General features: G+C 44.5%; 1 protein-coding gene across 2 annotated transcripts; it reads left to right on the top strand.

Moving 5' to 3' along the window:
• Window positions 1-638: 638 nt before the first annotated feature.
• LOC131763287 (boLa class II histocompatibility antigen, DQB*0101 beta chain-like) lies at window positions 639-7,980 on the top strand. 2 transcript variants are annotated; one of them, XM_059075345.2, is made up of 5 exons: window positions 639-860; window positions 2,253-2,522; window positions 5,689-5,970; window positions 6,478-6,588; window positions 7,606-7,980. In XM_059075345.2, the coding sequence occupies exons 1-5, from the start codon at window positions 752-754 to the stop codon at window positions 7,617-7,619; spliced, it is 786 nt and encodes a 261-aa protein (XP_058931328.1). In that variant the 5' UTR covers window positions 639-751; the 3' UTR covers window positions 7,620-7,980. The 2 variants fall into 2 exon arrangements, with proteins under 2 accessions (XP_058931328.1, XP_058931327.1); XM_059075344.2 differs by lacking the exons at window positions 6,478-6,588; window positions 7,606-7,980 and having other exon boundaries at window positions 734-860; window positions 5,689-6,224.
• Window positions 7,981-10,247: the final 2,267 nt, after the last annotated feature.

The raw sequence follows: 10,247 nt of genomic DNA on the forward strand, positions 1-10,247 counted from the left end.
CGCTGCAACTAGAGAAAGCCTGTGTGCAGCAACGAAGACCCAACCCGGCCAAAACATAAATAAATAAATTTAAAATAAATAAATTTAAAACAAACGACAACAAAAAAAAAAATTTTTTTTTTTTGTTCTTCCGTGCCTTTATTGGTGACAGCAATGGATAACAGTGCCAGGCATAGCAAGATACCTGGGATGGTAAGCAGGCACTTGCTGCATCAGTGCAGCTCAAAACCATTTCCTTCAAGAACTCTGCTCTTCTCACCACAACTTAAGGCTCCTCAGAGTGTCTAAGATAATAAAAGTGAACTTGTTTGCGACAATGATTTTCTCTCCCTGAAATATGATCCCCACTTATTTTCCCTTACCCCAAATCCCAAGAACAATAGGTTTTAAATAAACATCACAGAGATGTCTACTCTTGAATCATTTTTTTTCTTTTCGTTCTTTAAACTCCGAAGGCATTTAATCTTCAGATCATTCAAAACTGAAAGAACTCTTCACCCGAAATGTTCATCCAGTGTAATTTGATGAAGACAGAGTGCCAGGCATTAGATTGAGAGCCTGAAAAAAAAATGTCTGCCCAGAGATACATGAGGTACTTCAGCTCCAGTGCTGATTGGTTCCTTTCCTTGGGACTTTCCAATCCTGCCATACATGGAAGCTTTCATAGGCTTTTATTCTCTAAAGTAGGCACACCAGATCCACCGGATGTGAGCTGTGTTCACTACCATTACTTCTTCCTTTGTTCTCAATTATGTCTGGGACGGTGGCTCTGCAGATCCCCAGCGGCCTTTGGACAACAGCTGTGATGGTGATGCTGACGGTGCTGAGCACGCCAGGGGCTGACGGCAGAGACTCTCCACGTAAGTGCAGGGTAGCTACTCTGGGGCCCAGGCTCTGCGGGACACTTGGCCTGGGGTGTGATCTCAGAATATTTCCTCTCTTCGGGGATGAGAGCTATGTTACATTCTCATTTCCACCTTCTAATGACAAGGGGAGTACAGTCCCCCTCCCACAGGCTTAAGCCTGGGGATATTATAACAGGGAGGAAGAGACAAAGTGTGTATCCACTACAAGTGCTGGGACAAAGTGAGCATGGGTATTTTGTTCTAAAGAAGCTCTCCAAAGAAGACACAGCAGGACTTGTCATTTCAGGGTCCCCCAAGACCTTGTCTGGACTTAATACTATGGGATCCTGGGTTGGGGAAATGTAGGGCAGCAGTGGTCTCTGTAGTCTCAGAATTTGAGGAAAAGGACTCTACATTCCTGACTCTGAGTGGAGGGTTCCTGGAAGCAAACTCCTGGTATTTGAGTGGAGCTGACTGGGTGGCCGACAGAATCTTAACCTCAAGTTTCACTGATTTACGGTCAGTTAGTGACTTGAGTGGTATTCAGAGACTTGAGTTGAGGATGGATGGGATTTAGGAGAAAGGAGAACGTAAGGAGAGAAATATGTATATTGAGAAAGCATTCATTTCAGACACAGGATTAGTATCTTCATATAAATTCTCAATCTTCCTAACACCCCTATGTGTAGATATAATGACTTTTTACACAATTATACTTAAGATACAGATACTCTGTTAAGTAACCCACCCAAGCTGGTAACTGTCCCAGTTTAATTGGAATCCAATTTATCTAGTTTGAAAGTCTGTGCTCTTTCCGTGAATAAACCATTCTTTTTAGGATCGGGGCAGTGTCGGTCCCTTCTAACCACACAGGAGTCGGGTCGGGGTGGCAGAAACGCAGAGGAAACCCACACATGGGAAGGAAGGCACTTTGCCAGGGACCAAGAGAATGTGCCTGTCAGGGCGAGGAAAAGCTCCATTCTACACCTCCTTTGTTATCCCTTTGAAGTCTTGTGCTTATGTAGACACTTGTTTGCCTCTGAGGTTCCCACGATTTCGAGGGAAAATGACATTTCATGTGAGAACGTCCTGATCCCTCTAAGTACAGAGATGGATGTAAAACCAACCCGGCAGCCCTGTTTACTCGGTTCTCAGGCTCAGGCAGGGATCACAGGTCCCAGGGCTCCGCTCAGAGACAGGCCTCCTCGCACGAAGGTCATTCTGGAAGCCCTCAGACGGGGCGGGAGGCCTTGGAAGAGCCTCCTGGAGGATCCGGGTTCGCAGCAGGAGGCGCGGGGCTGGGCTGGGCCGGGAACCCGGGGTTGAGCGGCGGGTTTCAGGTTTTCCCGACCCAGCTGGCCACGGGCCGACATCGCCCCGCCTGCTGAGCGGCGGTGTCTCCCGCAGAGGATTTCGTGTTCCAGCATATGGGCCTGTGTTACTTCACCAACGGCACGGAGCGGGTGCGGTTGGTGACCAGATACGTCTACAACCGGGAGGAGAACGTGCGCTTCGACAGCGACGTGGGCGAGTACCGGGCGGTGACCGAGCTGGGCCGGCCGGACGCCGAGTACTGGAACAGCCAGAAGGACATACTGGAGCGGACACGGGCCGAGGTGGACACGGTGTGCAGACACAACTACGGGGTTGATGAGAGCTTCACGGTGCAGCGGCGAGGTGAGCGCACGCCGCCCTCCGCGGGGCCCACCCCCACCTGCCGAGACTCCGCGCGGGGGTGAGGGGGCGGGGCCTCGGGGGTGGGATCCCCAGGCCCGCGGAGGGGATAGCGAGGCCCGGCGTCCCGCGCGGAGGGCCGGCGACCGAGGGCACAGCAGGGGGACGGAGGTTGGTAGCCCTGGAACATTCCCCGCAGAGGCGGGTCCGGGACTGCTCAGTGTGGCCCCAGCTCTCGAGAGCCCCGTCCTGTGCAGTTCTTTCCACTAATTCTGCACGTTCCCGCCTCGTGCCTTTGGCTTGTGTGCTTCCCGAAGCTCAAGAGCTCAGCCTGGTGGAGTTAGGGCTGCTCCACGGCTGCTCTCAGGGCACCTTACACACGTGCTGATGTATTAGAGCCATGAAAGAATACATTTTCACTTTTTGGTTTCAAATCATTATTCATCTTAATCCTGGTTTCTTAAATGGATGTCACTAGATCACTTGTCCCGGCCCTCTTTCTGGCAAGGGACTGTCTTAATTATACCTGTGTGCCTAGCCTAGTACCTGACACATTGGCAGGTAGTATGAGCTCCATAAACCTTGCTTAAATTAATGAATAAATGTTCTTCGTTGCCCAGCCACTTAGGCTCAAGAGAAAGCATAAAGGTAAATAGGGTCTTAAAAACTGACCGTATTAATTATTCTTTACGATTTTGCTTAATGCTTTAAAGTAAACTCTTATTGACGTGGATCTTAACAATTTAGAATTCGTGAATGCAAAGCCTGAGGAAAAAAAGTGTTTAGTAAAAATAGAAACAGTACTTGAGTGGTGTTATAAGGCAAAGTTTTAATTTCTTAGAAAAGCTCAACAAATGGCTGGTAACAGAGCTGAAGTTTTGGCGTAAATAAGTTGATGCCATTTAATTACTGAATAAACATTGTTTCAGGTTCCGTTGGCCTACCTATCCTCTCTCTCCCTGCCAGCTCCCCCAACATCCACTGCAGGGGTAGACATTCTGACAGTTAATTATACCAGTTTCATGAGCACCTATTGCTAGACAATGTCTTACCAAGCACTACCTATATTATGCCACTTAATTTCCTTGGTGTTTACAATCAGCATCACCACTTTATTATGCTAATATTGGTACATAATAAACAGTTTAAGTAATTACACACAGTTATTCACTGTCTTGAAGCCTCCCCCAAATACACAATAGTCATCATGTTCTTTACTACATGTATATAGAATCTAATGGAAGCAAAGCCTCGTTTAAGCCAGTTATGACCAGAAGCAGCAATGAGTCTGTTCCTGCCTATTTTCAATGTTAGTGGGACAAAATGATACATTCAAGGGATTGAAAACGCACTGATTAATCCCTAGTCTGACCCTGGTGTTATCTGTGTATGTTCACATAACTTTTAGCTTACTTCACCCTATCTTGCCTTCTCCTTCATCCTGATGCCACCAAGTACACACTTATATTTTTGCTATTTCAGTTCTTTTTCATAGCAATTATTCTAACATTTCTCTCTTGAACTTGTGACCTCCATTTTTTACTCCCAATCTGCTTAAGACAAACAGATTTTATAAGTCCACCTAGCTGACCATGACTTTAGTCAGAGCCCAGGAAGAAGAACCTGATCAAGAGTTAAAGTCCAAACTGAAAACATGATTCTTTCCAGGTGATGGCTCACGAGTACCATGTTACTGGGGTGACGAGACTGCCTGCCGACCTCGGCAAGTCTCAGTTATATTGTATGTTCATGTGACATGCTCACTAACCCGGGCCAACTTCTGCAAGAATCTCAGAATATTTTCTATAGAGAACATACATGATAAATATTATGTCTGATTTCAGAACAAGGCCATTATTCTTAATAGCAAAGGGATGGAGTAGGGTTGGCAGCTCACTTGAATGTTAAAAGAAAATTAGGGGAAAAAAATAAATGGGAGTACATAATGTATTATCAAATAGATAAAACACTACATGAAATATTTACTATAGTTTTGCACTAAAGGAATGAGGGAGATGCAATAAAATGGCTGCAGAGATAAAGGATAATATGTGTAAAACAGGTTGGGAGGTGTGTCATATTTGACCATGAGTAGCAATCTGAGAAGATAAAGGAATCAAGGCATGGGCAAACATGATGTTTTATCAGTGTTACTTGTTTTCAAGGTTTCCTTTCTTTTCCTTCAAAAATCACAAACTTTTGACATAACACTTGTGGTTCTTTTTTGTTTCTATTTTTTGTTTTGTCTTTGTAACTACATTGCAAGTTCTGTAAAGGCAGGGGCCACAGGTTGTTGTTTATCTTTGGGTCCCCAGTGCTTGTCAAAGTTATATTTGTTGAATGAATGAATGAATGAATGAATGAATCAAATAAAGTATATGTGGCATAAATGAACTAGAGATGGAAGTGTAGGTATTTAATTATATAAATTTTTGTGGGGAGTTCACCACAGAATGGCATTTGAGCTAAGATGAGGCTAAAAACTGAGAGAGATGCTTTGTTGACCGGTAAGAAGTGCTCTCACTCTCGAATTCTGTATGACAGGGCTGAGGATTATAGATGTAGCCTCTTTGAGAAGCACTGCTTTGTAGGAAGGATGTGATGGTCACTGTTGTCCCATTTTACTGGACATAGAAATGTCTGTACTTTCTTAATTCTCAGTCCATGGGGCCATGACAACTGTTGATCATCTCATGGCCAGCAGGTGGGAGTCAAAGTTGCTGGATTTTCTCTACTGTGGGGAGCACGGAGACTAACAGAAAACAGTGTCACTGACCTAGCACAAGTCACTAGAGCTGATCCTGATGGTCACTTCTAGGTGGGAGAGCAAGGGGGAACAAGTCCAGGTTTATTATTTTATTTAAAAAATGTTAGAAATAGTGGCCTGTATAATATAGCAATTTATAATTTTAAAGTGCTTCATTTTTATCAATTAGTGTCAACAGAGTAACTCCCATAGAATGATTAAAACTGTCTCTTGAGACTCTGAAAAGTCAACTGACTAATGTTTTTATTCAAGCTCATAAAGTGGTCCAGGTTAGATCCAAATCCAAGATTTGGAATCCAAGGATCTTTCCACCCTGGTACAGGGAAGGACTCTTCCCGGTGGGGAGACTTGCTGTGTGGTCTCACATCTCACTGTGTCTTTTCCTGTCTGTTACTCCCTCAGTGGAACCTACAGTGACCATCTCCCCATCCAGGACAGAGGCTCTAAACCACCACAACCTACTGGTCTGCTCGGTAGCAGATTTCTATCCAGGCCAGATCAAAGTTCGGTGGTTCCGGAATGACCAGGAGGAGACAGCTGGCATCGTGTCCACCCCTCTTATTAGAAATGGGGACTGGACCTTCCAGATGCTTGTGATGCTGGAAATGACTCCCCAGCAAGGAGATATCTACACCTGCCATGTGGAGCACCCCAGCCTCCAGAGCCCCATCACGGTGGAGTGGCGTAAGGGGCATTTGGTTTCCTTTCACCGTGGGCCCCACAGGACAGGGGCAGATAGAGCTTCCCTGGTCCACCCCATCTCATCCCTTGTCCCCAGAATCCCTACTGAGCTGGAAATTACAGGACACAAAAGTGCCTCTTGCCTCATAGTAAGGGCATCTGAAGAATCCTGATCTCATTGTCTTTCCAGATACAGGGAACTCACTCTACACACCAGGGCCCCAGAGCCCAGCCCTGGTAGCTCTGAAGGACTGACTGGTGACCAGAGTCTTAGGGCATAAGGTTACGGATGTGTCCCTGAGGAGCAGGGATCCACTTTCCCCTTCTCCCACCCGTCCACTCTGTCCAAGGATCTGTTGGCGGGTCCCTCCCCTAGGGGTAGTCAGAATGGAGAACTAGGTTCCCCTGGCACCTCCACCTCCTGTATCTCAGACTAGACTTCAGGCTTCTCAAAGGGACACCCCCCTTTGGTGTGAGGACAAACCCTGACACTCAGGCTCTGATCCCTAGGGGCACAGTCTGGATCTGCCCAGAGCAAGATGCTGAGTGGTGTTGGGGGCTTTGTGCTGGGGCTGATCTTCCTCGGGCTGGGCCTCATCATCCGTCACAGGAGCCAGAAGGGTAAGGAACTCTGGGGAAAAGGGGAAGATGGGCTGTGACTGAGACCCTCTGTTCAGGGAGGCCTGTGCCTCTAGATGTAGCTCTTTCCTCCTGACCCTGAAAGGAAGGAGACTAGGCTGGTGGTGGGCGGAAATGGAATGACCTAGGGAGACATTGGAGTCTGATTTTACCGGTTGAAGAGTAGGCCTTTCACAGGGATGACAGGTAGGATTTATTCTAGGGCTTCCTTCTAGTGACAGTTCCATCCATTTGGGGAGATTTTATCTTAGGGCAGTTAAGGCCTTGTGGGTAGAGAGGATGGGTAGGGAAGAAATAGATTTCCAATTAAGTTGCTTATCTCATTTCCCTTTGGGGTTGGTGAGACACTTGCTGTTTGTGTCATGAGACCTTTTGTGAGACCTCCTGGGCCTCCACTGTTTTTGCTCTGTTTCACTGGGGGTTATGGGGACAGATAAAAGAGGGAAGGGTGTGAGGTGAGTATACCTGGGCACAGTGGTCTCGTCCATGGCCTATTTTCTGCTGTGGGATCAAGAGTTAGGGGAGAAGTTCACCCAGTTTCTGTAGGAAGCTCCTGAGGTTGTTCTCCAGAATCAGGCCATAACTTTGGTGGCATCTTTCTGTGAAACTTGGAGCCAGAACTGTGGTGTTAGTGCTAGACACCGGGATGATACCCACTTTGTGCCACATGCTGGCGGCTACTGCCTGTGGGCATTTATAGTGACTGAAAGAGGCTATGAGTGGTGGCAAGAAGGTGAGTTATTATCTAATTTATTAAAAGTTTGACATCTTCATGTCCTCCAGAAGGATAACAGCTGCTCCCCAGCCTTGCACACATCTGCGTCAGGCTGAAGCGTTGTGTCCTCTTTAGCTGATTCATCTCTACACAGATGTTAGGGGAGGTGATGGTGACATGCCCCGGACCTCAGCTTTCTCTGTCGGATGCTGCAGACCGAGAAGAGGTGAGGGGGCACGGCCCTCAGGGTGCCATGTGCTGATCACTCTCTCTCTCTTCTCCAGGGCTCGTGCACTGACTCCTGAGGATGCTTTGACGGGGACTGGTGTTTGCTCGTCTGTAATAGCTGCCTGTTCCTGCCCAGAATTCCCAGTTGCCTGTCAGCCTGTTCCTCTGAGATCAGGTTCCTCCATTAACTCTGACACAGTCACCAGGTTACCCCTTGCCCTGCCCCAAGGATTTGACTGTGATGCTGCTTCCTGCACTGACCCCGGAGCCTCTGCCCATGTACTGCCAACGGCGTCTACTGAGCGTCTACTCAGACCCCAAGGGACTTTTCTGTTTGCATTCTTCCTCTGCAGACTGCTCAAGAGAAGCACATTGAAACCATTACCTGGCTATAGGGTATATCATAATTAAACATGAATATGAGTTATCTATACCGTGAGGCTTCTTTTTTATTAAGTTTATGCTAATCGTATTTTAAAAAATATTTATTAAGACTCACGCCGGGTCTTAGTTGTGGCACATGGGATCTTCATTGCTGCATGCAGGATATTTAGTTGCGGCGTGCGGGATCTAGTTCCCTGACCAGGGATTGAACCCGAGCCCCCTACATTGGGAGCGTGGAATCTTAACCACTGGACCACCGGGGAAGTCCCTATGCTAATCATACATTTTTTATTGAGGTATAATTGATATACAACATTCTATTAGTTTTGGCTGTACAGCATGATGATTCAGTGTTTGTATATATTGCAAAATGATCACCACGGTAAGTCTCGTTAACATCACCACTGTAGATTGTTACAATTTTTTTCTTGTGATGAGAACTTTTTAGATCTACTCTTTCAATGACCACCTGTCAGGGTTACAGGAAGGAAGCCTCCCTTGTGGGGAGGTTAGATAGTTATCTAGTTGTCAGACCAACACACAGGCTGGGAGCTGGTTGAGAAGCAGGCTGTACTCAAGAGTCTGATTCAGCAGCTCTGGGTAGAATCCAGAGAATCTCTGCTGGGAAACCACTGGAGCAGATCAGTGGATTCCACAGTGGTGGGAAGAACGAAAAGGACATCTCCTTCATATTTACGTTTTATCTAAAAGTTTAAAAAAGGAAGTAAGCTTACTAATATTTGAGGTCTAGTGAATCAGACAGTCTCATGTCACAACTGAGATGTCACATAGAATACTGTGGGTAGAGCAGGAGTACTCCATCACTGAAAGCTGCAGCTGTATCTTCATTTGTTCACTCACGTTAGCATGCTTCCATGTATTGTAGTTTACTGTGCCCTCTTAAAGAAACTTACGGACTATATTATTTTGTTTTATTTTTATTATTTTAAATAACAGAATTGCAAATGGTAGAATCTTTACAATATTTTGAATGAAATGGGGGAATAACCATGATAATCTTTTGTGTCACAGAGAGATTTGTGGGTTATCTTGGGTCTAAACAATTAAAGCATAGTCAAATTAAAAAAAAATCTACTCTTTTAGCAACTTGCAAATATACAACACAGTAACTAGATTCAGCACGCTGTACATCACATCCCCAGGACTTACGTATGTTATAACGGGAAGTTTGTGCCTTTTCACCATCTTCACGACTTTTGCCCACCTCTGGCAACCACCAATTCATTCTCTTTATCTATGTGTTCTTTTTTATTAAAGATTAAAGATTAAAGATAATTAAAGATTTTTATTAAAGATTCCACATAAGTTAAGTGAGATTTTATGGTATGTGTCTTTCTCTGTCTAACTTATTTCACTTAGCATAATGCCCTCAAGGTCCATCCATGCTGTTGCAAATGGCAAGATTTCATTCTTTTTATGGCTGAATAATATTCCATTATGTATATATACACACCACAGTTTCTTTGTCCATGCATTCACCAATGGCCACTTATGTTGCTTTCATATCATGGCTATTGTAATTAATGCTTCAATGAACATGGGGTGCATAGATCTTTTTCAAGTTAGTGTTTTTGTTTCATTTGGATAAATACCCAGAAGAGAAATTGCTGGATCATATGGCAGTTTTATTTTTAATGTTTTGAGGAACCTCCATGCTGCTTTCAATAGTGCTGTACCAATTTACATTACCACCAACAGTATACAAGGATTCATTTTTCTCTACATCCTTGCCAGCACTTGTTATTTCTTGTCTTTCTGATGATAGCCATTCTAACGTGTGAGGTGATATCTTTTTTAAAAAAGATATTTATTTAATCTTAAAAATGTATTTATTTATTCATTTATTTATTTTTGTGGTGATACCTTATTGTGGCTTTGATTTGCATTTCCCTGTTGATTAGAGATGTTGAGCATCCTTTCATGTACCTGTTGGCCGTCTGTATGTCTTCTTTGGAAAAATGTCTATCAGATTCTCTGCCCATTTTTTAATCAGACTTTTTTTTGCTTTTGAATTGTATGATATTTTTATATATTTTGGATTTTAACTCCTTAGCAGATATATAATTTGCAATTTTTTTTCCCATTCAGTAGATTTTCTTTTCGTTTGGTTGATAGTTTCCTTTGCTGTGCAGAAGCTTTTAAGTTTGATGTAGTCTGACTAGTTTATTTTTGCTTTTGTTGCCTTTACTTTTGGTGTCAAAAAGTCATCACAAAGGCCAGTGTCAAGGAGATTACCATAAAGGGGCTTTATTCACTCTTTTTCATTCTTTTTTCTTTGTTTTGTTCTGAGTGG

Source organism: Kogia breviceps, chromosome 10 (genome assembly GCF_026419965.1).
Source record: "Kogia breviceps isolate mKogBre1 chromosome 10, mKogBre1 haplotype 1, whole genome shotgun sequence".
In the NCBI taxonomy this organism is placed as follows: Eukaryota; Metazoa; Chordata; class Mammalia; order Artiodactyla; family Physeteridae; genus Kogia; species Kogia breviceps.

What these genes read in the sequence shown, in the direction of transcription:
- LOC131763287 (XM_059075344.2), top strand. Translation starts at nt 752, where the DNA reads ATGTCTGGGACGGTGGCTCTGCAGATCCCCAGCGGCCTTTGGACAACA. An exon ending in TGACGGCAGAGACTCTCCAC is followed by an intron (nt 861 to 2,252) that starts GTAAGTGCAGGG and finishes TGTCTCCCGCAG; the next exon opens with AGGATTTCGTGTTCCAGCAT. An exon ending in CTTCACGGTGCAGCGGCGAG is followed by an intron (nt 2,523 to 5,688) that starts GTGAGCGCACGC and finishes TTACTCCCTCAG; the next exon opens with TGGAACCTACAGTGACCATC.